This window comes from Rhinolophus sinicus, chromosome 4, assembly GCF_057876585.1.
Source record: "Rhinolophus sinicus isolate RSI-liver-muscle chromosome 4, RSI-T2T, whole genome shotgun sequence".
Classification (NCBI taxonomy): domain Eukaryota; kingdom Metazoa; phylum Chordata; class Mammalia; order Chiroptera; family Rhinolophidae; genus Rhinolophus; species Rhinolophus sinicus.
Genome location: NC_142504.1, coordinates 16,151,338 through 16,178,036, shown reverse-complemented (window position 1 = coordinate 16,178,036; position 26,699 = coordinate 16,151,338). Strand labels below are relative to the sequence as shown.

The 26,699-nt window shown below is 41.4% G+C and overlaps 2 protein-coding genes and 1 long non-coding RNA gene across 6 annotated transcripts in view; 1 reads left to right on the top strand and 2 right to left on the bottom strand.

The window, feature by feature from the left end:
• Positions 1-9,618: 9,618 nt before the first annotated feature.
• Positions 9,619-11,957, bottom strand: CYCS (cytochrome c, somatic). Of its 2 annotated transcripts, none has more exons than XM_019726126.3 (3): positions 11,737-11,957; positions 10,766-10,942; positions 9,619-10,654 (listed from the first exon to the last, which is right to left on the bottom strand). In XM_019726126.3, exons 2-3 carry the CDS (start codon positions 10,932-10,934, stop codon positions 10,506-10,508), a joined length of 318 nt encoding a protein of 105 aa, XP_019581685.1. In that variant the 5' UTR covers positions 10,935-10,942; positions 11,737-11,957; the 3' UTR covers positions 9,619-10,505. The 2 variants fall into 2 exon arrangements, with proteins under 2 accessions (XP_019581685.1, XP_074196987.1); XM_074340886.2 differs by having other exon boundaries at positions 11,898-11,957.
• Positions 11,958-12,123: 166 nt separating this feature from the next.
• LOC109444616 (uncharacterized) overlaps positions 12,124-26,699 on the top strand; it is a 38,722-nt gene continuing 24,146 nt past the window's right edge. For 2 of the 3 annotated variants that reach the window (XR_016021048.1, XR_016021049.1), the window contains exon 1: positions 12,124-12,333. This is a non-coding gene — a long non-coding RNA (uncharacterized LOC109444616). The remainder of the gene's footprint in view (positions 12,334-26,699) is intronic. The other variant, XR_002136901.3, reaches the window with a different exon arrangement.
• The window catches only part of SPMIP4 (sperm microtubule inner protein 4), a 37,817-nt gene continuing 25,143 nt past the window's right edge, over positions 14,026-26,699 (bottom strand). Inside the window, exons 8-10 of the mRNA XM_019726125.3 lie at positions 20,843-21,017; positions 20,470-20,561; positions 14,026-17,841 (exon numbers count right to left, since the gene is read on the bottom strand). Of these exons, the coding sequence (XP_019581684.3) occupies positions 17,020-17,841; positions 20,470-20,561; positions 20,843-21,017 (1,089 nt within the window). The 3' untranslated portion in view covers positions 14,026-17,019. The remainder of the gene's footprint in view (positions 17,842-20,469; positions 20,562-20,842; positions 21,018-26,699) is intronic.

The window sequence follows — 26,699 nt, the reverse complement described above, 5'->3', positions numbered from 1 at the left end:
TTATACTTTGTACTGAAACAAAAAATTGAATTTTCCAGTTTGTAGGACAGAGGATGTGAGGATTGTGGCTGAACCCCAATGATGAGAATGCTGCAGTGTTAAAATCCCCAAATTCCTGGCATCCTCCAGCTCCAGACTCATTCCTGGATTTTCATAAAAGTCCATGGGTCTGTTGGAAGACAATTCTCCATGCGTCTCCTATGTTCCACTTATCTTGTGAATAGAGGCACTCTTCTAGAGAACAGGGCCTTTGTCTGGGTGATATTCTTTTCAAAGATGTTTGTAAAATAACAGCCTTGGAAGAGAGAGACAGTCTGATGCAAAGGGCAAGTTTGTTTACTGTCCAATAAAATAATGTCTCCCAAGGGGGAAAAGGTCAGGCAGGCTTAGGCCTATTATAAAAGATTGGGTTCCCCATGTTCTGTGTACAGAACCCACTGTATGTACAGAAATTACTTGACCCTCTAAGTGTTGCCTTGTGAGAATTGGGGATTGGGCAACTGACACAAAAATGCTGATACACTGGCTTCTGTTATTGCAGCAATTGATAAACTATCCTTTGTCTCTGATCAGGGCTTCTCTTGTCTTTTGCCATCATCTACTAAACAACAGCAGGCTGACTTGTTAGCTTGCAAGTAGGGTAAATTCTCTGACTCTTCCATTGACAATATACCTTATATAAAAAAAAAAAAGAAAAAAAAAACCTTCAAAACTTTCCTTTATCTGAAGTATCATGATACAGTCTCTTTTCCTTGCTAGGGGTCCTGACTAGAACATATTTAAAACAAATCATTCTGGGAAACAAGGCAGTTCTAGCTACAGGAATGATATAATGGATAACTAGGGTTGAGAACTAATACCACATGCTCATCTACCCAGGACTAAACCCAGGGATTCTCCCTAATGAGGAACTAACTCAGTATTTGCATGGACCACGACTGCACTTTCTCACTTACCTACTTTGCTCCTCATCTTTGTGCAATTCAGGTGAGACCAGTAGTTCTCTTAGACCCCATCAGCAAGTCACTAATAGTTGTGCCAAGAATCTGGATATTTTTCTTTTTAGAGATAACAAGACACTCAAAAGCCTTCGATCTTCTTTGTGTGTCCTCAGCCACTGACTAGTATTATACTTACACATAATATTCCTAATGTTTGTTAGCGTTTAAAAATGTCCTGTGTGTCATTGCATTTTAATTGTTCAGTTAAGATAATGAACTGGTCGAGTCATCCACACTCTTGCCAGGGAACCCTGGGTGGTCAGGTTGGCTAGAAATTGTATGTGGCATCAGATACCGAGAGCTAAGGGTCAGGAGGTAGAACAGCATTAGAAAGTGAGGGCTTTGAAGTCAAAGAGACTTGACTTTGAATCTTAGTTTTACCGCTTACTAATAAACAATTTAACATATCTCAGTTTCATTTTCTGATTTAAAAAGTACAGTCAATAATTACATTCCCCTCCCCTCTCCATGCACAGGATTTTTATGTTAAATGAGACCAGGCACAGAAAGCATCTGATACTCATGCATTTGGAGCACAAAATATCAGAGCTATAAAATACTAGCTCCTACCAGTATAGTTTTTAATGAGGATCTTTGACCCCACTCACCAAAATAGTCACAAATTGACTCATTTACAATTTAGAGAAGAGCATGCAACTTATAGGAGGGCAATCAAGGCTTTTATTTGGGGAATAAATTGAAAAACAGAATGCAATATATCTATGAATATGAAAATGAGCTTTCTTTCATGACTGATTTGGAGGTCGCACAGAACGTATTCCAGAATTATCAACAAGGAGAGAGGAGTTGAGTGCTACAAAATAAAACCACAGGACTTAGAAAGCAGGCAATCCTACTACTCATACAAATGAAGAAAGTACAGGTATTATTCTGGCTTGGGATGCAGCGTGAGGCTAGTGTGGGGGTTGGGAAATAAACAGGACTAAGACACTGTTAGATTGTGCAGAAAGAGAGAATGTCGTCCTTCTGTCATTAAGGCAGAGCTCAGATACCAGACAAGTTCTTTACAGGGGAAGGTCGTAGGATAGAGAGTGTGAGGGGAGCAGTTGAGGAGGTTGGCCATCCACCGCTCTCTCAGGTGTGGAGCTAAAATGAGTTGGATTGCAGCTACAGTTTGAAGGTAATGGAGAAAAAATCAGGACTCGATGAGATAAAATTAGAGAAGAGAGAAGTGAGCCAACAGTTTGTAGCTGCCCTCAGGGCAATTAGCCATTCTGAGCGTGGGGCAAAAGCCTTAGAAGGCAGGGCAAGGGCTTGGGCAGAGGGGCTCTAAGAAAAGACAGAGAAATTTCTCAGGATGGAGAAACAAAATGTAGAGACGCGAAAGGTGACTATCTCAGTAAGAAGGAAGGCAAAATAGGTGCCCAACACCCTGCCCTTAAGATATTTGCCAAATGTTCACGCTTAAACAAGGCAGGAGGCTAAGAAGCCCAGCTGAAAAGCTCCAAAGAGCAGAACTGAGTTTGTGTTAGTTTTGTAGTGCTGAGGAGAAAAAAGTGGAGTTTAAGACTCACCTTGGAACGAACTCAGTGAACTCCCCAGCCTCTGCTGGAGTCCTGAAAGGCTACCCTTGTACAGCACAGTTGAACCAGACATAAAGAAGGCCTTTCCAAAGTTTCAACCCAGCCTTGAGCCAGCTCAGTCTCTAAATGGTTTAGATAATCAGCCTCCATTTTATCTACCTAGCGAAACAAAGAGTGAACTTTCTCTGAAGGAAGATCTCATCCAGCGTGTAGGGAAGATGTTGAAGAAAATTTGCCTTCATTGGTTGATGTGAGCCTTTTGGTATATGTTAGATTTGAGGGGCCTGTATTACTTTCCCATTGCCAGTGTAACAAATCGCCATAAATTTTATTATCTTACAGTTCGGGACGTCAGAAGTCTGAAATGGGTCACAGGGGGCCAAAATCAAGGCGTTGGAAGGGTTGCTTCCTTCTGGAGATTCAGAGGCAGAATCCATCCTGTGTCTCTTCCAGCTTCTAGAGCCTGCCAACATTCCTTGGTTTGGGGCCTCTTCACTCGAATCTTTGCTTCTGTTGTCACATTCATTGCCTTCTTCTCTGACTCATCTGTCCCACCCAAATAATACAGGATACACTCTCAAGATCCTCAACTTGCCACATTTGTAAAGTGCCTTTTGCCATATAAGGTAGCATCTATAGGTTCCAGGGATTGGGGCATGGACATATTGGGGAGACTTATTCAGCCTATCACAGTGCCTGGGGTGAGGTGGGTACCCAAATACAGATGTCAAAAAGGCAGCTGAGCATATGGCCTTTGAGCTCAAAAGGAGTTCAGACTGTAGATAAAGATATGAAGTCACTGGCATGTATGTGCTCAAGGCATGGGTGCACATATTGCCAAGGGGAAATAACGTAAAGAAAAATATCAAAGGCGTAACTTTGGGGAATATATAAATATTATGTAAGGGTAGGCATACCAGTTAGGATTAAATCAGCTGCATATAGCAGAAACTGAAATAACAATGGCTTAGATATGAAGGAAAAATGAAATATCTTAGCCTAATCTGATTCAGGAGACACAAGTAAATCTTTCCCACAGATGTCTTCCCACAGGGCCTCTAACCTGTGCATACACCGTACATGTTTGGATAGCACAGTGTTCGGTTACATCACACATGCCCCACCCAAGAATTATATGGGGTGTTTTCCAGCATCAACAATCTTTAACTGAGTATTTTAGTACTGTTGCTCAAGACAAGTTAGCAACCATTGTGACAAGATAGGAAACGGGAGCATTAGTTCGTCACAGGCAACGGCCTTCCAGGGGGATCCTGCTATAACCTGGACTAAGCCTCCAGATAAATCCTTCCGGAAAGGGGGACAGTGGACGGCTGGAGTCAGCCTCCTAAACCTTTCCCACTATACGCTGCCTCTGATGTACAAATTCCCATCTTGATTTGTGTCACTTCTTGTTGAAATTACCATTCAAGGTTAGCGAGGGCTGGCATAATCCTAGCAAATAGGGTATTAAAAACATGTCTTTGTTAGGTTACTGGAAAAACGAGACACACTTAGATGAGTGTATGAAAATTAGGTGTCCATTTAACTTTTTGACCACAAGTGTCAGACCCCCTCCAGGAAAGCTCTCAAGGTCAATGGAGTCGGTAGAAGTTACACTTCATTGATTCTCACTCTTGGTCACTAACAGGGAATGAGACATCACCTGATGAGTCAGTTATTAGAATTATGGACCCAAGTCATGGATATAAATGTCTAATTCCAGGTATTTCTCTCCCACTAAATCACTTTGGTTGGAAGAGTCATCTCAGCATCCTCTCCCTTCCTAGCAATCCATCCAACCGCTAATTTGAAAAATTGTTCTCTCCATCCAGGTCAAAATTAGCTAACATTTGAGTGCTTACTGAATGCCAGGTAATGTGCCGACTATATTCTCTTGTTTAATTCTCACAACAATCCTAAGGGCTAATATAATGAATGTCAGTTTACAGATAAGAAATTAAAGCTCAGAAGAGTTCATGGGCCTGAGTCCATTAAGCAGCGTTAGCAGAGAGTTCAGACCCTTGCACTGTTTCTCCAACATTCACCTGTAAAAAGCACAACACGTTGTCTGACAACATGGTCTATCCCAACTCAGGGCAAGTGACTTAGAAAATTATCTATAGATTTACCCTATCATCCACAGACTGGAAAGATTAGTCATCTCTTAGTCCAGATGCATCACCCTGCCTGATTCAGGTAGTGACAGCTACAATGTCATTCAACTTTAATAAAAAGAGGTCTAGTGTCTAGAACGTATGCAGTGTATTTGTTCTGTGCAAGTTCCAAGGCGAAGTTCCTGCACTGAAATGAAAGCAAGCATTTAGCTCTTCCGGTTTCTATGGGAAGAGGCAGAGGACAAATGGGTTGGGAATGGGCGTCAGACCCTGCTGAAGCGTATGTAACCTCTGGAGCTGCTGTCTGATGTAACGGAACATTCTGAATCACATCTGAATTAAGAACATTGCTGCAGGAAGGTAGGGGCTGGTGCACTACAAAAACCTTCCTTGCAGTCAGGAAGTAGAGAATTCTTATCTGAATCAGGAGGCACGGCCATCTGCTGTGAGAACAAAGGATGGGGTGAGATAAGCTTGGAGCATGAACTTCTAAACCAACCATGTGACTAGGAGAGAATGGATCTACAAAAGGACAGTTGCACAGGAGTTCTGCTGGTTCAGCTGAATCAGCGAGAGCATCGAGACATGGAGCCATAGGAGGTTGTGATCAGATGGTGCAGTGGGATTTCTCATTTCAGAGGTAAGGAGGTGCTGGAGGAATGACAAGTTTAAGTTGCAACCATGGGAAAGAAGGGCTGAGAAATTAAAATCAAGTAAAAAGTTTGAGGCTGCAGTGGCATTAAGGCTGGGCCCTTCATTCACTTGCTGTAGCTACTACCAGTATAATTTAAAACAAGAGTTGGAATGGAGACGCACCTAAGCTAGGCGCTGAAGTTCTCAGTGACAGTGATAAAGGTTCAGAAGTAAGAACAGCCAAGGGTCCATGATGATGTCACCAACCTCACAAAGGTAGTTGAGCCTGCAAAAGGAGTCAAGATCTGCAAGATGCCAAGACTTCAAGGCCGCCGTAGGGGACCCTGGAAGAACAAGCAGGCTCCGCCTGTGAGGGCGGCAGAGGTTTATGTCTGGACAAAGCCAGACTCTAGGAAGGAAAGTGTGGGAGTTCTGTACAGAGGCTAAGAGATGACCCAGTTTATATGGAGCCTTATTAGGTTGGTGCAAAAGTCATTGCGGTTTTTGCAATTATTCACCTTTTAAGCTGCAATGACTTTTGCACCAACCTAATAAAAGGCACCCTGGAAAGGCAGTGTCAGTACGTGATACTTTCAAAGGTAATGCTGTGTGACCTGTGGCTGTGCACAACCTGAGCCTGTTTTCTGAGGTATAAAACAGGAACACAGAGGTCCTCGAATAATGTCATTGTGTTATAACCTTGATGAGATGCCGCAGGAACTTAACTCTAGTATCTCATGGTAAAATTGATTTCGTTATACGTCATTTTGCTGAAGTCACAAACCTATCAACAAAGAACTCACTGTACTGTTCATATAACTTATGAGGTAGTGAGGATGAATTGAGATGTGAATGCACCTAACTATAAAGCAATTTGTTACGAGACTAGGATTTAGGCAAAACGTCATGCAGAAGTACGCATTTAGGTTACCAACAGATGATTGCAGCTGTATGTGCATGATTTTATGAAGCCAGTGTTTTATTCCGTGAGTGTGAAACTAACTTAAACCCAGGGAAGTAACAAAACAAGAGCAGTCAAGAGTGTCAAATGTCCTAGAGAACCATCAGAGACAATTGAGAATAAAAAACACGAGACAGGAAGTCACTGCTAACCTTGGAAATAGTTAATTTTTCATGCGATTTTCAAGGAATTTGACCTGGATATAAAAATGAAAAAGCATCTCAGGGCTTACAGCTTTCACAGATGTCACTCAATGCTCAACAGCAGTATTATGAGGTACAGAGTATTTCTATTCTCCAGACGGCCAAAATGAGATTGTGTAAAGCTCTACCGTAAACCAGGGGTGGAGAACTTTTTTCTGTGAAGCACCAGCATTTTAGGCTTTGTGGGTCAGTCTGTTCCAATTACTCAGCCCTGACGTAGAACGGAAGGAGCCCTAGATAAGAAGACATAAGTGAATGTGGCTGTGTTCCAAACAGGTGCCTGGCTAGGTTCGGCCCATGAGCTGGGCTGTTTACCAACTTCTCCAAACACGATTTTTCTAACTCCAAACCTAGCATTCTCTGCATTACACCACAAATATAGTTTAGTCCAACGGGCCTTTTTCAAAGTAAACTTCGAAGTACCGTGTTTCCCCGAAATAAGACCTAGCTGGACAATCAGCTCTAATGCGACTTTGGGGCAAAAATTAATATAAGACCCAGTCTTATTTTACTATAAGATCGGGTATTACATAATATAATGTAATATAATACCAGGTCTTATGTTAATTTTTGCTCCAAAAGGCGCATTAGAGCTGATTGTCCGGCTAGGTCTTATTTTTGGGGAAACATGGTATAGACACGTTTAATGGCACCAAAGTGGAACATAGCTGCATTTGTAATGAAGAGGCAGAAAAAGCAAAAAGCTCACTCTTGTCTGGGAAAAGGGGGTTTAGACTAAGACCAAATAGGAATCAGCTTATCTTGGTTGTGGTTTCAGCTATGTTGCTCGTTAGTTTTCAATGCGGACAATCTTTATTGGCAGGTGTTAGGAGTGCAGAATACTAACAAATCCAGAGGGATGAAAGAGGAGCATGGCTCCTCTAATCCAACCAAGGGCCCGGTAACCAGGTAAATGGGGCAAAAGCACTTGACTTTGTGGCCACTTTGGGCCCAGCACCCTCCGAAGATCCCAGGCTGAAGGGATTCTCACATGGGGGGAAGGAGCAACACCCCAGAATGGGTATTGGCCACGCTCCACCCCAGGTTGCTTAGCTACTGTTCACTTACCTAGGTCCCGTCAAGGCTTCACAAATCAAGGCAGGGATGCCAGGGGACTGGGCTAAACCTATCCCTCTCCAAAGCACGTCACCTACCTCGTGCCTGTTTCCTTTCTCCCAGTGTTAAGTCAGGTTGGACCACCAGGTCCTGTTAGTTGCCCAGCCCAACACAAAGTAAGTCATTCCCATAGTTTGCAGCCTATCTCAGGCGAGTTTCTCCTCTCATCTGTTTAAGGGCACAGTTGGACTGTAAGACTAACATCTCTTCCAGTTTCAAAACTCTGGGATTTCTGTCACTAAAACATCCCATTTTACCAAAGTTCCAGCAAGTTAGTTCGTCTCTTGCCATTTTTGCAAGGCTATTTCTAAAAATGGTCAGTGATGTATCAATTACCATATGTTGGTCCTCTCGCCATTGTGTTCCTATGCACGGAAAGCTGTACTTTGTTGATGATACATAGGGAGACTACCAATGAAATTCCCCCCCTAAGAACCTGGACATATATTTACCTTTTGAGAAATAAACTAAACTCAGTAAACCTGTTTAGCTTTCTGAGTGAATAAAAACAGCCTGAGGACATGACCAGTTTTCAAATACCACAAACTCTAAATAAGGTAACCTGGAATCCAACTGTTACTAAGCAAACAGAAACCTAATTATTTTTATTATACTCTAAGTATGGGAACACCGGACAACGGTCAGTCTAGGGCACAAAACAATGCAGCCGAAGAAGTTCAATACACACCCCAGCACTGCCTAAAGGAGCTCCATCTGGGAGATGAACGTCCAGGTCACTGTTGGGGTGTATTCATGTGCCTTCAGGCCTCAGCCTACCCTCTGTGAACAACACCTTAATTAGCCACTCGTATTCCACACTCAGCAACATCCTGGCTTTCAAGGTACTCTGATACGATGCAGGGGGAACCAAAAGACCCCATCAGTAGAATAAAAACTCTCCAATATACATAAATTGGTTTACTCGTCTGAACCTGATTAAAAAAAAAAAAGTCCAGGGGAAGCACTCGTTATAGACCACTGGCTCTAGCTCTAGACGTGTACTGTTAATACACTAGCCACTAGCCATCTGTGCTATGTCAACGTAAATCAATTAAAGTTACATGCAATGAAAAATTCAGTTCTGTAGTGACACTAGCTGTATTTCAAGGGCTTAATAGCCACATGTGGTCAGTGGCTACGATATGGGACACAAGTCCAATCCATCATTACAGTTTTATTAGACAGTGCTGTTCTAGACAAAATCCTGAATGAAGGTGGCCCTTGGAAGAAACACTCCTTAAATACATCTGGCTCTCTTTTGATACCACTCACCAAGCCACCTACGAAGCACTAGGAATGAAAGCATATGGGGTAATAATGCTAGCTTTTTGTCCCCATTTACTTCTAAGAGCATATAGCCCTTACAGCTAGGAATGGCTTTGCTTTTGAATTAACTATTAGGACTGCTTACATGATAAATGACCAGAGGCACTAAGTATAACTGGTCTAGAACACAGCAGGTACTCAGCAATTATCTCTGCCTACACAGGTCTTAGTTGACGTAGGAGACACAGAAATAGATCAACTCCCTGGCCTCCATGTCTTTCCATATGGGTCCAGAATTGTCTCTTAGATGCTGAAGTGCCACGCTGTCTCTGAATATCACTAACTTACAAAACCCTCTGTTACAAAGGCTTTACTTATCCCGGAAAGATTTCCAGGATGCCTTTTTTAGTTCCTTACCACTAATACTCAGACTAGGACTTAATTTCTCTCACCATCTCCATAAAATTCCCAGGGACTACTCTAAATGTACAGTATAAACTGTGAATGAAATAATTTAGTACATAAATAATATACTGTTTTATATTACAAATCTATAACCAGAAGCACATTCTTCTATCCATGTTTGGGTTAATGCTATAGTGTTCACACTGGGCAAAGAAACTCCAAGGATGAATTATTTAAGTGCTTTCCTAGAGGACCAAGTAAATATAATCTAGTAGTATGACTAGTAACACTGCTGTATCAATATTTAGGGCTACTGTATTTTTCAACTATTAAAATTTTGGTATTCGTCATTAAATAAAGCACATTAGAAAAATCTGTGATTTTGTCTTTTAATTATCTTAAGTCTTATGATCAAATAATTTACAATTCTGTGCTGGTCTATTTTCTAATCCTTCTAGTGAGATGGCAAAAGCACCATTACCAATCGTACATATACAGTTCTACAGTTGTGTTTTTGAATAGCTGTTTAAAAGACAATCCTAACTTATGTTAGTCTGACTTAGTAAAGAACTCACACAGATTGCTGCTATATCTTTTCACACTGAATTTTAAAAGCATCTGACCTTATAGATCATCTATAAAATGTGAGAAGTGTTAAATGTTTTTTTATTTGTATTATACACAAACCAAACTAAAATGCCTTTCATTACATAAAAGGCAACGGTTTAGATACACGGGATTTTATTTAAATTGGCATAGTTAGGACCAAAAAGATAAAGTGGGCACTGCCACCTTATCTTCAGCCCTTGCCTTTTAGCAGGCTAATGAACACTTGAAACAGAATTGAGTCTGGCTGTTTTATAAGACAGTGAAGGGACTTCCTCAGTATTTAACATATTAATATAACCAGTTATACAAATCTAAATATAAAACTCCATTTCAAAACTCCTATAGATTTGAAGATGGCATTTACCATCTCTGTGAAAAGTTGAACAAGGCTCATCACACCCAATCATAGCTTCAGAAGGGGGAAAACCGTAATAGGACTTGCTGACCCGAAATTACCAACACGTTCAAAAAGCTGATCATATCCATTTAACCATAAGCCAATCTTATTTCAATTAGGACTGCCCAAAAGAAACGTAATATCAGCCATTCATGATCTGAATTCTGGTATATGAGATCAATTTAAATATGGTACACATAAAAAAAAATGTCACGAGACATTTCTGTATTGTAATAAATAAGGCAGTGGCCAACTATTATTCCTTAGTAGCCTTTTTGAGATAAGCTATCAAGTCTGCCCTTTCTGCAGTCTTCTTAATGCCGGCGAAGATCATTTTTGTTCCAGGGATGTACTTCTTGGGATTCTCCAAATACTCCATCAAGGTGTCATCTCCCCAGGTGATACCTAAACAAGGAGATGTAGCGTTAACTATTGTACACTCCTCATAAAGGGTTTACCACAGGTTACATTCATGTAATTTGTGCCTCAGTTACTTAACAACTGTCTCCCTCTTACCTTTGTTCTTGTTGGCATCCGTGTAAGAAAATCCAGGGGCCTGACCAGTCTTTCGCCCAAACAGACCATGGAGATTTGGCCCAGTCTTGTGCTTGCCTCCCTTTTCCACAGTGTGGCACTGGGCACACTTCTGCACAAAAATCTTCTTGCCCTTCTCAACATCACCCATTTTTAAATCTAAAAATTAAAGACTCAATTTATTAAGTATTTTTCTCCAAGTAAAAATACAGTGGAAACCAAGCAATGATCACTTAGTGTCTTACTCAGTACACTTGCAAGAGACTCTTCAATACCAAAGTGGGAATCTAGCTCAAAACTGGATTAAAAGAGGAGGTCAAGGTCACAATGTCACAAATCTAATTAAGTTTAAAGGTGATTACATTAAACCAAATCCACCAAAATTGCAACTGAGAATGCCTAATTATTTATTCATACAATTTAAAACTAGCTCTTTTGAGGATGAAGCAAAGTACATTCAAAAAAGAGGTCACGAGACGTTAAGAAAAAAAAAGGTCACGGTCGATTCAGCCTGCTCAGGTCACTAAAGGGCTTTGCTGTGGGTGAGAGGTCAGCGGCAGGGCCGCAAGGTTTCCCAGGGACACCCCTTCTCCAGCTCTGGGATCCCTGGGGGCGACCACGAGGTCACCCATCCAGGCCAGTTTCAAGGATACTTGCCTGAGCCAGTTAAAGGAGGAAGTGACAAGTGATCAGAAACAAACAAACAAAAAACACCCCTTATCAGAGAAGCAGTTTTGCTCTCTTTGAAGGAGGGGTGAAGCGTTGCTCACCGTCCTCCAACCCCCACTCTCACCCCGCGGAGTCTTGGGTATCATTTCCACAGCCTCTCCGCCCCGACACCGGGAGGGCTGAGTCTCCGTTTCCAAGCCGCCTCCGGGCTTTCCGAGCCTTGACCAAGTCCATACGTCTACCTAGTTGCTTGGGGTTCCACCCCATCTCAAGCTGTAACCCACCCGGCTCAGGAAGGCCACAGTCGGGGGTCGTAACTCCCGGCCCTGCCCGCCCGCGTGGGCTCCAGTGGGAGATCCCAGGCGCAGGCCTCCAACCGCCCGCGCGCCCGTCGCCCCCACGGATCGCCTTCCCGTCTGCTGTGTATTCCGCGCCCTGCGCTCACCGCTCTTTCGTTGGACACGAAACGCAGCCTCACACTCGCAAGCCGGACGTCCCGCTCTCTAAGTCCAAGGACACGCCGGGCCAAGCCTATGTACCGGTGTTGGTGCAACCAAACTCGCTCCGCCCTTTTGCGGCCCGACGTGCGGCCGGGACGACTGCTACGCAGTGACGTAGCCGCACCTCATTGGCTTTAGCCTCCAAGGCTTGCGTCAGCGACCTGCGCGCGCATGCCGGCTAGCAAGTTAGAGTGTGCCGCACGCGTGCCCTTCCTCTCGAAGCCTCCCTTGCCCGGCAGTTACGACAGGCCACTGGACGTACGACACCGAGGTGGTGCCGGGAGGTGCTGACTTCACCCTCCGGCCTTTGTGTGCATGCGTGTGCCGACGGGGAGGGTGGAGCCGAGTCCAGTGGTGGATCGAGGGCGTTAGCTTGCTAAGGTAACTGCTCTTGTGCTCGCTGACGTATTGCCTTCGAGGGAGGTGTTTTGCCTCCCCGGAGGGAGACGCCCCAACTTTGACACACCTAGAGGTTTCCTGGCTACCTTACCTTCAGCTGGCGACCTTTACACACACTCTGTCATATTTCCCAGCTGGCGCCAGCTGCACCCCGAAGGGATGGCCTGGAACCAGGAGTTACAGAGTTGGACACGTGCTCCTGACCTTGTTCTTGTACCGCCTCCACCCTGTTTAAATCGTCTTCCAGATCTCCCCTCGGTGGACGCCCCAGGACTGGGGAAGGGGCTGCAGGTGCGGCTGAAACTGGATTATAGCTCTGGCCTCGCACCTGTTGGCTTCTTTTCTACCAACACCGGTCTCTCCCTCGCGTTTGTGTGCAGAAAGAATTAGGAGGGTGTGTAAGAAAGCATCTAGGAAGAAATACCGTTTCATGGTTAGAGAATTCCTGGAAATCTAGAGAGGATTTGCATCCCATCTAACCTAGGTGAAGGTCATGTTCAAGTAAGCTAATGTGGTTGGGGTCATATTAGAAATGCAGGTTTGATCACAGCTCCCAGCTGTACTTGTACCCCAGAACTAGTAGCTGCCCTTCCCGACATGCCCATTTTTACCACTGGGAAATTTTCTTGACTCCCTTGTCCCTCAAATTCAGCCCCTGAGTTCGAATGACTTTTCCCTCATTTCTCATATTCTATCTAGCACGACCGTATTCATTTTAGTCAAGTGTTTCCTGAATGCACTTTGTGTTCCTAGAGTAAATCAGTGAGGACATTTTCTCGAATGGGGCATACATTCTAGCAACTTTCCTCCCGCCTCCAATTTAAGCAGTAGTTGAGGTTGGCCTGGGTTACCTTGGATCCCTTCCAAGCCAGTGGTCCTATGATTTCTGCTCCAAATCACCCAACTTCTTACATGACTGGATTATTTTTATTTTCTGTGTCCTGACTTCCAGTTCCCTTCTCTCTAATCACACACTACTGCCACAGAAGTGTGCTGTAAAACAGCAGAAACCACACTTAATTCAAGACACTTTGTGGCTTTTGGGAGGATCAAGATAGTGAACAGTTAGGTGTACTCCAGAACTAGCCTCATTTAGCTAGCCGAGTGTGTAAAAGACCAAGCTTAGCCAACACCTTGCAAATTCAGCCTGTACTTTTGAAGTCCTGATAGTGTATACCAGGCAGATTTTAAAAAGAGCTAAAGGTAACTTTTAGAAATTAAAATTATGATCGTTTAAATACATTTAGTACAATAAGCTCTTTACAAAACTCAAGGACAGGCAAAACTAAGCCATATATATGTGTGTACATGTATACATGTAGACGTGTGTGTGTGTTTGTCATAGCTATATATAAAGTAAATGAAATATGTACATGAAAACAGTAACATATAAGTCAGTAGAAAAGTAGCATTAAACTATTCTTAGGTCCTTGCATTATCTGGAAAGAGGGTATGTTTTAGATTCTAGCAAAACTAATAAAATAATAGAAAAGTTGTGTATATTTTCCAAAGTAGTGGAAAAAATGGAAGTGATTTTTTTTAAAAGGCAAGAAAAAAGAGGGAAAAATAATCAGGCAAGCAGGAGGGAAAAAAAGCACATTGTAAGATGGTAAATTAAAACCCAAATAGATCAATTATTACAGTAAATGAACTAAATTCCGTAGCTATCAGACATATTTTTTAAGTTGGATTTTTAAAAAACTGAAATATTTGCTCTTTACAAAAAATACATCTAAAGCATAAAAGTACAAAAGATTTGACTATAAAAGAATGGACTAATACCACAGATAAACAGTTGGTAATAAAGATCAAGAAAAAAGGCACTAAAAATCCATATGAAAAATGACAAATCTTGTAGACATTGAAAATTTAGATCAAATGTAAAATTCCTTGAAAAATACAATTTATCATCAAAACATAGGACTAAAGAGCAAATTTGAATATTACTGTAACTGTTAAAGAAATTAATCCATAATTTAAAGCCTTCCTACAAAGAAAACTCTAGGCCCAGATGGCTCTAGTGGTAAATTATACTAAGTATTTAAGGAAGAAATAGTCCCAGTAACAATAAATTCTTCCAGAGGACAGAAAAAGAATATATACTCTTAGTACACATGGAATAGCAGCTTCAATTAGCATCATCACCTTATTAAATTTAAAATAATATATTCTCATTCTCCCAAATCCATACAGCTTGTGAATAGACTGAATAGGTGGTTTAAATGGGATGTGATAAGAAGAATCACCCCTGGATTTTTCAAGTCTTCGATGGTGGCACTAATACCTGGGTATTCTCCGCACCCCCTTCCTCAAGATGTGGTATTGACTTTATTTGTGGGGGGAAAAGTGCTCAGATACTTCCACTGGGCCTTGTCTTACTTTATGGGTTAGGTAGGAAGCCAAAGCAGGATTCTGACAGTTGGTAAGTGTGTCTATTCCAGAGACACATTCAAGAACTAGGGGAGTCACCACTGCATGTCTGTGTTCCTGTTGGCTCCACCAGGAGGCAAATTTGGGTAACGCCTGTTAAGCCTCTCCACTGACTGCTGGTTGGTAGTGGGCTTCTGGGTCCCCAGGGATTAGTGTTAGCTAAGAACCAATGCTTAGTAATCTTGACATGAATAAGTGTTTCCTTTTTTGCCATGCATAGTTACCCGTTGAATTCCTTTGTGAAAGGCTAGGTGAAAGATTTAGGATACTCGTAGTTTTAATTTGCTCTTCCCTAATGGCTAATGATGTTGAACATCTTATATTGTGCTTATTGGCCATATGTGCCTGTTTCCCCGAAAATAAGACCCAGCCGGACAATCAGCTCTAATGCGTCTTTTGGAGCAAACATTAATATAAGACCCGGTCTTATATTTTATTATTAATATTATATTAATTTTTGTTCCAAAAGGCTCATTAGAGCTGCTTTGCCAGCTAGGTCTTATTTTCGGGGAAACATGGTATATTCTCTTTGGTGAGATTTTTTTTAATGTCTTTTGCCCAATTTTCTAATTGGATTGTTAGTTTGCTGTTGAAATTTAGAGTTGTTTATATATTCTAGATATTAGTCCTTTCTTTGTTAGCTATATGCTTTGCAAAATATTTTCTCCCAGTATGTAGCGTAGCTCTTCATCCTCTTAACAGGATCTTTTGTATAGCCAAAGTTTTAAATTCTGATGAAGGCAAATTTATCAATTTTTTTTGATGGATAACATTTTGGTGTCAAGTCTAAGAACTTAGGCCTGAATGAAGCAAATCTAGTCAACATTTTCTATATAAGGGGCATCACAGATTCCTTTTACGTGGGAATAATACCTAATATAGTATCTGTGATACCCATAATACCTAATATGATACTATAGAATAGAGTTTGGAAAATATTCCATAATTTTAGCCCAGAATAGTTTTAAAGAGGATATAACCAAATGACATGTTAGTTAAGAAACAAATACAAAAATTAGAAGAAATCTCAACAAAACCCTCCTAGAAATTCCTTATGAACTTTCCATGATAAACTATTGTCTAAAATGTACCTCTTGGAACATTAGAGTTGCCCTGCGTCTGGGGTTAAAGTCTTGTGGACACCTTCCAAAAATGGTGATATTTGGCTTTAGAATAATTGATATCAAACCATCTGCTAGGGTCTAAGTGGTTGTGTCCCCTAAAATTCATATGTTGAAATCCTAACCCCCAAAGTTATTTAGGAAGGTGAAGCAGAGCCCTTCATTACAAAGGAGGCCCCGGAGAGATACCTCGTCCCTTCCATCGTGTGAGGTTACAGTGAGAAGACAGTTGTCCATGAGGGAGCGGACTCCCATCAGACACCAAATCTGCTGGTGCCATGACCTTGACCTTCCCAGAACCGTGAGAAATAAAAGTTTGTTGTTTACGAGCCACCTAGTACATGGTACTTAGTTACAGCAGGCCAAATGGACTAAGACGATTAGAACTCACTGGTTACTAATTAAAGTCATTGCTAGATCTTCACAATACAATCTTTTATTTTTTCCTGCATAAAGGAAATGGTTATGTTTCTCTACCATAACGTTAAAGGAAAAGAAACACCCAGCTTAGAATGCATGTGTACAGAGCATTTTGGGTTTCATCTTTTCTACTGACTTACTTTGCCTGCTTATTTACATAAAAGAACAAGGCCCACAAATTTATTAAGAAAATGTACTTTGTAGAGCTGTCCATACTTAATGAACTGGGCATTTGAGTTTTGTCTTTTGTACTTTATGTTATTGTGTATAAACATTTACATAAAGGAACAGTATTCACATATTTATTTTATTATGGGACTACAGTGTGTATAGATATCTTTCAATTATAGGGCATTTGACTTTTTTCAAATACTCATTTTCAAGAATGTAAGCTTTATCATACACATTGTTTTTCATGATTTTGGAAAATTCCTTGGAGTATAATTTGAAAATGAGATTAAAGACTATACATTTTTCTGGTTCTAACATTTTATTGCCAAACTGTTCAAGGAGTCAGAACATCACCTTCTCTGGTTTTCTCTGACCGGATCCTAACTTAAATTCCTGAAAACACAAACCTCAATAACAAGGTCATCGTGGCTCCTCTATAAAACAGAACCAGCAACAAGGAAGAAATGCTGTTATATTTTTTCCTTTTCTTGCAAGAGGCTGGGTTTTGAAGGGAAGGACGAATATCTCAATTATAGAAATAATAGGAATTATGGCCAAAGAATTGGTGTTTCATCCCTGACTGCACTTTATCCCTGAGGTCTTTATGGTCTTCTAGAATTGATTTATGGAAACGTTTTTGTGCACCAGTTTTTGAAAAAGAGTTCTTAAGCTGCAGCAGGTCTGTCTGAGGCTTGGCCACTCCAACTCGAGGAATCCAGCCCAGAAGAGATCTTGTTTCTTCATCATTTTCCGTGTTCCAGTTCATCTCTTCTTCTGGCTTACTTAAAAAATGTTCTAGATTGAAAGCTTCCGAGTCTGGTTTATGTTGTAAAATACTAGGCTTACTAAGGCTCACAGGATTTTGACACAGAGCATACTGGTCATTTAAGGCCGATTTAAACTGTTCATACTGAATATAATTGTTCGGATTGCAGTAAAGTACAGGGTGGGGTCTTAATGACAGCTGTCTCCAGTACAAATCATCTGTCTTTGTAGTATCTGTGATTTTGGGGAATGGTGTTCTGTCATCAATGTTAGTCAGACCTTTGGCTGGGTGACAGGGGGGATGTGCATAGGTGGATAACAAGCTTTGTTCTTCCTTAATCTTGTCCTCAATGTCCTGGTGCTTAAGGGGCGCACCCGCGGGTGCGTTACCACTGAGCGCCATCATTTCTGTACAACTAGGTACAAAGGTGTGAAAATTACACAGAACTCTAGGGGTACAATCTGGACAGGAAGGTGGTCTTTGCTGGACAGTTGCCTCCAGAGGATGTCGATTGTGAATCAGTCGGGCAATTCGTCCTTCAAAGGGTCTGGGAGGTTTAAAGATAGGATGGAATTTTTCTTGCTGTAGTGGTGGGATAAAAAGGAGAAAATGGATTCATTATTCAGCCTGGCATTGTGAGAACATTGCTACAAATGGCAAGTCAAAAGTCATACACATTTTCACTGAGTAACTACAGGATGGGTATAGGAACAAACACACATTCCACTGTTCTGTAATATTTAACGACATTGAAATTGGGGTCCTAATAAACATGTTTTTCTCCTCTAGCAGTTTTTGCTTATTTGGTAAGGGAATATTTTCACTTGGCGAAAGAGAAATTCCTGTATGTAGGAACTCTTTGTTTTCAAACTTTCAAAGATATAAAAGAATCACTGGAACAAAACTTCTGCCTCTCACCAACAGATAATGTTAACAGTTATGTGCAGTTATTTCAATCTCAGCCAGCGCCTTCTTAGGCCAAGGCAAGGGTTCTCAAACCTTGGTTGAATCAGAATCAGCTTTGGAGCTGGCAGAAGATGAGATTCCTAATCTTGATCCTCTGCGATTGTGAGTCAGAAGGTCTGCAGTGGGGCTCAGGAGGCTGCGTTTTGACCAAGCGAGGCGGGTGATGCTGAGGCCAGTGATTTGCTGTGTTTGGAGAAACACTGGTCTGAGGGGACTTTGTTGTATCTGTGCTTGTTTTTTGAGACGTTTTGTAAATATTGTGGACTCAGGAATGTCTGTAATTGCAATAGTGGTGAGTGTATTCAAAGGGTTATTGATATAGTTCTGGGGGGCAGGAGGATGAGGGGAGGAGTTGACTTGGAAAGGGCATGAGGGAACTTTCTGGAATGAAGGTAATTTTCAGTATATGGATCTGGGTTTGGGTTACGAAGGTGCATGCATTTGTCAAAACTCATCGAAGGTACACTTCAGATTTGTGCAATTTCATTGAATATATATTTTAACCAAAAAGAAGAAACTGCAAACAAATTGAACTCTGGTTAATGATACGCATGCTGAATGTTTAGGGGTGAAGTATACTGATGTCTTCAAGTTACTGTGAAATGCATAAAAAATAAGTGTATTGATGCATGGTTGGAGGGATGGAAAGATGAATTATGTGGTAAGTATAGTAAAGTGGTAGTGGCAGAATTCTAGGTAATGGGCATATGTGTGTTAACTATAACATTACTTAAACTTTGCCTTGTGTTTGAAATTTTTTATAATGTGTTGAAGACAAAAACTAAAAAAGAATGGATATATGCCGATGATGGAATAGATAGCAAAGATAATAAAAATGAGAATGGTGAAAAAGTAACAATAGTTTGGACTTAGAAAACAAAACGAATTTAGGAATATCCTTTTGGAACCTACTTTGTTCATAGTTGGAGGAATTCCCATACTGTTATTAACAAATCTGTTACAACCTTTAACTAGTCAGGTTTGAGTAAATACTATGAAAAAAGGGAAGGAAAACTCCAGCTCTTTGAAATGCTTTGTTAAACTTGTCATAAACAAAAAAAATAGGGTGTAGCATATCCTACTTTGACAGTATGCAACAAGCAGTTTTTAGTACCTTTAATGTATTCTACTACAACCAAATATTTCATACACCTACTTATTACCACTAAAACATGCCTTTCCAGAGTCCGTTATTTATGATTTACTCAGAAACTAGCAAGATTCTCTGAAATTTTCTTTTAAATTTCCAACTATTTTAGGCATATTTTATCTTATTAATAAAGACTTAGGTGTTGATTTACTTGTACAATAATTTTGCACATACTAATTAATATACTTGGCAGGCTTCCTTTGTATAACAGTACATGTATTTCTTTATTAAAATGATAAAACTGCTTCCTGAGGGTCTGGACCCTTCAGAGTCAAATCTGTGGAAATCTGGAGAGTTGCTGAACACACCTGACAATTTCAGCGTGTATGTATCTAATGTAAAATAAATGTGTTCAGTCCAAAAAGTTCATGTTGAAATAGCTTACAGTTGGTTTTTTTTATGTATCTTTTCACAGTTTACATCTTTGGAAATACTAATTTTGTTTTCAATACTTTGTAGTTATAGAGGATAAAATTTAGGCCCAAATCAAATGATAAATGGATACTATTAGGTCGTTTAATTTAATATACATAATTCAGCCAATAGACTACAGCTTCTATCACTAGAAAGGGCCTGATCCTTTTCTTTTCAGATAATCAATTCAGAAATCTCTGTTGATATTTACAGAGAATTTATTGGCTTTTGATTGTAATTCAGCCAACTCTCAATTATTGTGGGTATCAGGAAGAAGCGTTTATTTCTTCAAAAGCAGTGATAATGTACAAGATATACAAATATGCAAAGATTCACGGAATTTAAGAATCTCATTAAGTTACTAGGCAAACTTTTGTAAATCAATTCCTTTGTAAATTTTAGCAACAGTAACAGTATAAAATCTGTTTTAAAAAACCCAACAGTACTTTGAAGAGAAAAAGAAACCTTGCTTGTTCTTAAAAATAGTGGAGAAAGGTTTTCAAATCAGTTCAAATCAATTCAGAAGTCACTTCTAAAATGAGTTAAATTTTCCCTTTTCTAGCTTGGTCATCAGTACTCATGAAGCAAATAAGTGGGCAAAGCAAGAAAGAGCCCAACGCCTGGATACTGCCCCCCCCCCCCCCCCCCCCAGTAACTGAGAGTTGACTGCAGTTACTTACGGGCTCTGGGTCGAATCCCATCTGGGAGGCTAGTTCTGCTACCTCCTTTTCGTGGTAGTCATCCAGTTCAAGGGGGTTCATGGGCCCCAGACCTTAATGGAAACATCATGTCTTACTATTTTGTTAAACAAAGAACGGCAGGTAAATGACCTTTTAGAGAAAAACTTACCCATTCCCCTTTATCATAAGAACCAATAAAAAGAAAACCAACTTTACCTCCCAGTTGCCTGCTACGAGAAACTTACCACCCACCTTAATTTCTATTAGTACTTAGATAAGAAACACGGAAAAATATTAGAAGATGAAAGCTTGTAACAACACTTGTCAAATATCTAATTTTGTTCTTTTTACTTGTCTTAAAGTGAACTCATACCTGTAAAATCATGAGCGTATGAAGTAAGCCAGTGGGACCTCTCCAGATTTCTTTGTATGTTGGCTTCTTTGAAAGAGTTCATAGGATCCCATGAATTTAAAGAAGTGTTAGGAGCGAAGGTTTTAGGAGGTTTTGGGTAGAATACTGGCTTGTTTTTTTCAACACATTTAGGAAACTAGAATATGAACATAAAAGATTATTGCTCTTAATATCATCTCATAGAATAAAGGCTGATTCATTATCTCACCGGGAATGGGGGCAAAGGAAATTCCAGGCTCACGTCAGATCCTACTTTTTTATTCATTAATTACTAATATTGTGCAACTGTAACTATATTTAGAGATAAGCACAATGTTTTATCAAAGGTGTGGTGAGGTCTTTTCCAAAAGCCTTCCTTTCACAGGTGCTATGACAGTGTCCATTGGAGAACTGTTCCTGGAAGTCCTACGTAGCTACAGTGAAATTGTATTACAGATATAAAGGGCTCTGAGGTGCTCCCCTGCCTACGTGAAGTCAAAACTGTGTGCCTTCCCCTTCTCCTTCCCTGCCTGAGATGACACTATTAAATATCTTTTATGAATTTCTGATGACAGTTAAGTCACTCAAATTCAAATACAATTTTTTGTTCCATAGACTTAATTACTTACTACGGAGTTTTAGTTTGCATTTTCAAAAGAGATGAAAGTGAAGGTATGAATGAGTTGGGGTGCAGTTTTTGTGGTTACTTAGAAATTCACCTTTTCTCAGATTGAGCATACTTGATAAATTATTTACTGAACACTGTATTTACAAGATAGTGGCAGCAAACAAGGCTAGATCAGAAACAAACTTGCCATCCATAAGTGTATTGGCTAGAAGGGGAGATAAAAAGTGAACACAAGTAACTATTATCAGATGAAGTCACTCTGTTATAAAAGACGGTTAAGACAAAAGTATTTGCAAGTTCAGAGTAGGGAGAAATTGATGCTTGCTGAATAGTGGGGCTGAGAGCGGAGAGGGAAGGAGGAGACAAGAGGCCGTGATATGTCACACCCCAGAAAGAGCCTGCAGTGACAAGCAGAGATGGGGAGGCTAAAGGAACAGCGAGAGCAGAGGGTGGATGGTGCTGAAAGTATGGAATTAACATTTCTTAACACTGTGCACTGGTTGCCGGCACAGCCAGGCCCACCCTGAACATTTGTAGGTCCTGGGGCTGGAGTACAGATGGGAGCCCACGTTCCGCCTAAATAGTTTATAAATCAAGCACATCAACTATTAAATAAATAAAATAAGTTCCATTCTCCTACCTTTATAACAAACCGAAGTCCAGGTTCAAATTTGGACTTCTCAGACTGTGCACTGGGACACAGTGGTCCCTGAAGAGCCAGCCGCTGACCCCGGGCCGCAGCAGCCCTTCTTCCTACCCCCAGCTTTATTACAAACTGTGAGGTGCCTTGGATACATGAGGGGACCCTGGTCCTCAAGTTCAAGCCCCACCTACCCATTCTCTCTGCTCCCAGCAAATAGCCATGTTTTGGCCACCCCTTTGGCCTAGAGGTCATAGTAGCTTGGCAGCACTGTCAACCCCTAGGAAGATGGACCTGAGGAAGAGACCCCAGGAAGGCTCTGCGACTGGGCTCAAAGCCATTTTGTCAGCTAACTCTGCAGTCCAGCGTCAGTCGGGGAGCATGGGCTGCAGAGACATATCCTTTTATCCCCCAAAACTCCTTGCCTCAGGGAGGGGCACAGCCTTCAACGCGTGGGGGCCTCCAAAGTTCCTGAGCCCAAGGCTGATGCCGCTCGCAGCTGCCCTGTGAGGTTGGAGTGCTGGCCATTTTACATCCAGAGCAGTCATGGTCGGAGACACTTGGTGAAAATCTGTCTCAAGAAGTAGTCACTAACCACACCTATAGATCTTTAACAGCTACGTGGTTTGCTTATTCCAGGCTACAGAAAGCCCTCTTGGTTCTCCTTATCTTTGCCAGATTTGCAAGGCCAGCTCATTTAAAAATACAAAGGATGTTTCAAAATTACTTTTCTGAGGGGCTAGATTAACCTTGTATCTCATTCTGGTGTAAACTAACAGTAGGATCTCCTGAAATGCAGTCGGGCACAAGGCAGGAAATAGGGAACATGAAATTTTACTGTAGCCTGTGGTGTCCTGGGAAGAGTTTCAAGAGGCAGGAGACACGTCTGTTAAGGTAATGTTCTTTGGAGAGGTTTGTGGGGAGGGCTGGGTGGCGACCATCCACTCGATAGGTGTTTCTTGGTTAAACACACTGTTCACAGGTGAAGTTTGCGTCTCATGTGGAAAGGAAGTACAAGGCTGGAAGGAACTTTGCTTCCTGAGATGTCAGTATCTAGGCAGACACCCCAGGCTACAAAGGAGTGATGTTAGGTGTTGTGAATTTGGAGTGGGCTCTCAGAGGAATAGTACTACGTAAAATGTAGTTACAGTCCCAACCCAGCCCATGAAATCTGTGTGACTCATAAGGTATTGAAAAAACACTTACTGAATACCCATTACATGCAAAACCATGTGCAAGGTGCTAAGGGCAAAACTCCATAAATTGCCATAAAATAACAAAACTGTTGTAATACATTTAATACAACAACAAATTAAACACTCTTTTTGTTGTGTTTCACTCTCGCATGATGGGGCTTAACCAGGTTTAATAGGGGAGCAAGAAAGTGTTTATGGTGGAGACTACCCTGCCCTTTGGAGACATTTTAGCGTTGCGGACACTGCTCCATTGGACCACATTTCACTTTATTGTATCAGCACCCTTTTTACATTAAGAAGTTATGATTAGGCACTTTGTTCCTTTACATATGAAATGAATATGTACATAGAGTGGGGCGGAGCAGGGGAAGGGCACGCACATGAGACTGGCAGAGATCGTTTTCTTTGGTATTTAGGACTTTGAAAGAGAGAGTTGGAGGGAGAAGATGGATAATGGGATGAAAGGGCTGCTTGAGACAGAATGGAGAAAGCATGGAGGGTGCAAGACCGCAAGTAGGGAGCATATGTGGTCGGGAAGAGAGAATCTTCCAGGGGGTTTCCCATTCTGGATACCCTGATTGTTGCTGGGAAGGAGTGGCTGGGAGGGCAGGCTTGTGGCTGTGGTGGCCACAGAGCAGTGCCCTGTGGGCAACTAGGTATTTGGTAAGGTGACATGTTTCTAAAGGAGGTGCCTGCGTGCTTGCCAAATTCATTATAGTTATTTGCGGATGCGTGTGGGTTATGGGTGCTATTCTGGAGAGACAGAGGTGTGCTAGGAGGGAGGAATGGAACGCTAGGAGGGGGGTGGGCACTTTAGATTGGAACGATGGCAGACGGTTCAAGAAGGGACACCAGTGGAATTGTAACAGCCATATACAACGTCAGAGGGGTAGCAGATTGGGGGAGTGGGGTTATCACTTTGTGAGGTATATAAACGTCTTAACTAGTACATTGTTTTGTACACCTGAAACTAATAAAAAAATAAATTTAAAAAAAGGAAAGGAACACTGCATTCCTTTATTAGGGTGATACGAGTGAGTACTCTTTCCATGGGAAACCAAAGGTCCTCCAGATATTTAGAGTTAAGGGTATCGGGTAGCAGGCTCAGTTAGGCTTTGAAAATGGCTTTTAAAAATATTTCAAATAGTCCAAGATTAGGGAGGTTTATGGCCCTTGACCTCTGTGATTTTATCTCGTCTTACTCAAAAGATGAGTACAAGGTCGATTTCATCCTAAAGAATAGTTTTGTTTTGCAAAAGCTAAGACCAGATGCTTGAGTTTCTGAGAAATGGAAAGGACACGTCTTTGGCCACTTGAGCAAGTAATGCAAAAACAGCCCCAAAGAGTCAAAATTGTAACCTATTTGCCAGTTATGAAAGGAAAAGGAATGATTGGCGTGGTAATGATGGCAATGGCCAGTGAGAAAGAAACTGCAGAGGGAGGGCTGCTGGCTGGAGTGACGAGTGCGCTGATCAGTAGTTACTGTGCTGGGGGAAACGGCCTGGCCAGCCAGACAGAAAGGTTGGGCAGCTCTGGGGTCCGGGTGGGGATGAGGTACCCAGATTTCTACGATCTTGAAGGCGCAGGCTTCAGATACATGTAATCTAAAGGACAGGGCAAAATGACCTTTCAAATGTGCTGTCAAAGTTAAGCCCCAGCACTTAAAGTGTTATAATCATTAGAATAATAATACTGACAGCAGCCAACATCCATTAGGAGCTGACTGTGTGCTAATATGGTACTAAGTGCTTTTACATGCATTTCATTCTGAAGACAGCTACCGGGTAGATTTTATTATTATTCCTGTTTTATCTATGAGGAAACTGAGGTATTGAAAGGTTGAATTTATTATCCAGGGTCATACAGCTGATACAGTTGAGAGCCAGGAGCTGAGCCACTTTAAAATTCACACCCTTTACCAGTATGTTATACATATGTTCTCACTGACTTGGATGGAAAATACTAAGATTCAGCTCCTGGAGTTTTCTCTTTCACAACTAGGAGACCCATTTTTGGAACTGTGAAATCATTGGTGTCCCTCCTCCTCCCATTGGGCCTAGGGGAGAGTAGGAGGGGAGAGAAGACGATTCGCCCATAAAAATAAGTTACGAGTTCTGGAACAAGGCATTCTTGTCTGCGGTCCCACCCCCAGAATGGTGACTACACTGTGTGCTCAGTGATGAGGGTGGGGTACAGCCTGGGAGCTGGGGTTTACAAAACCCACTCCAGGTGATTGGGATGTGAGCCAAGGTTGGGAAGCACTGCTCTCCCAACAGGAAACGTAAATACTGTGAAAAGTATCCTCCTTTAGCAAAAATAGAACGTTGCAGAGAAAATTGAAGACCCTTTGACCACCTCTTCCAACTAAGTGGTGAAAAGTAGGGAAGGACAAGTACAGGATGTGAACCTGAAGAAGAAGGAGGAAGGAGGAGGAAGAAGAGGAAGAGGAGGAGGGGGAGGAGGGGGCGGAAGAGGAAGAGCTAGGAGAGGGAGAAGGAGAAGAAAAGCATGAGTTATGAGTACTCCCATCCAGCTCAGTATCAACTTTATTTTGATTTTTTTGTCCAGGGAAGTGCAGCATTTGATTAGGATTAGGGATGAGCCAGAAGAATGAAAATTTGACAATTAAGATCAATTAGAACAGATTAAGAGATTAATTCATTAGAGATTAATTAATAGAGGAGATCAATTAATAGAGGAAGAGTCAAATAAATCAGTCAAAACTATTTATGTGCGAAGTGCTGTGGGGAATATACATGTTATACAATATTCTGTTTTCAAAGGGCCTGTAATTTGGTTGACAAGATATGAAACACATGTGAAAGATGACTGGTTATAGTAAGTGTTGTAGAAAGTCAGAAGAGGGAGTAGTCACTTCTGTTGGAGGAATAATAATGCTTTATAAATTATAGCACTTCATTTTCCAAAGTGCTTTCATATCTTTCATATTGTCCTCATATCCTGTGAAGTTTGTAGGACAGATTTTACTGAAATCATACAGATACGTTTTTATTAATTAAAGCTCAAAGAGGAGAAACAATATGCCTAATATCATGTAGAGAACAAATGGCAGGTAGAGGACTAACTAGAACACAGGTCTCGAGTTGCTTCTCTTTCTATTGCACAGCGGAAATGACCATTGAGCTGAGCCTTGAAGAGTGAGCAAGTTTCACGTAGGCAGAGAGGCCATGAAAGGAGGACATTCCAGGAATGGGAAATGGCCATGAACCTGTCGGAAGACGAGCAAGTGAAGCCAGGCTGTAGGAAGGGAGAAAGGCCAGATCCTGAAAGGTCTGCGTAGCTGAGTGTAAGCATTGGGATTTACACATAGGTACAAGTGGGGCTAGTCAAGGTTGTTGCAAAGGGGTGTGACAT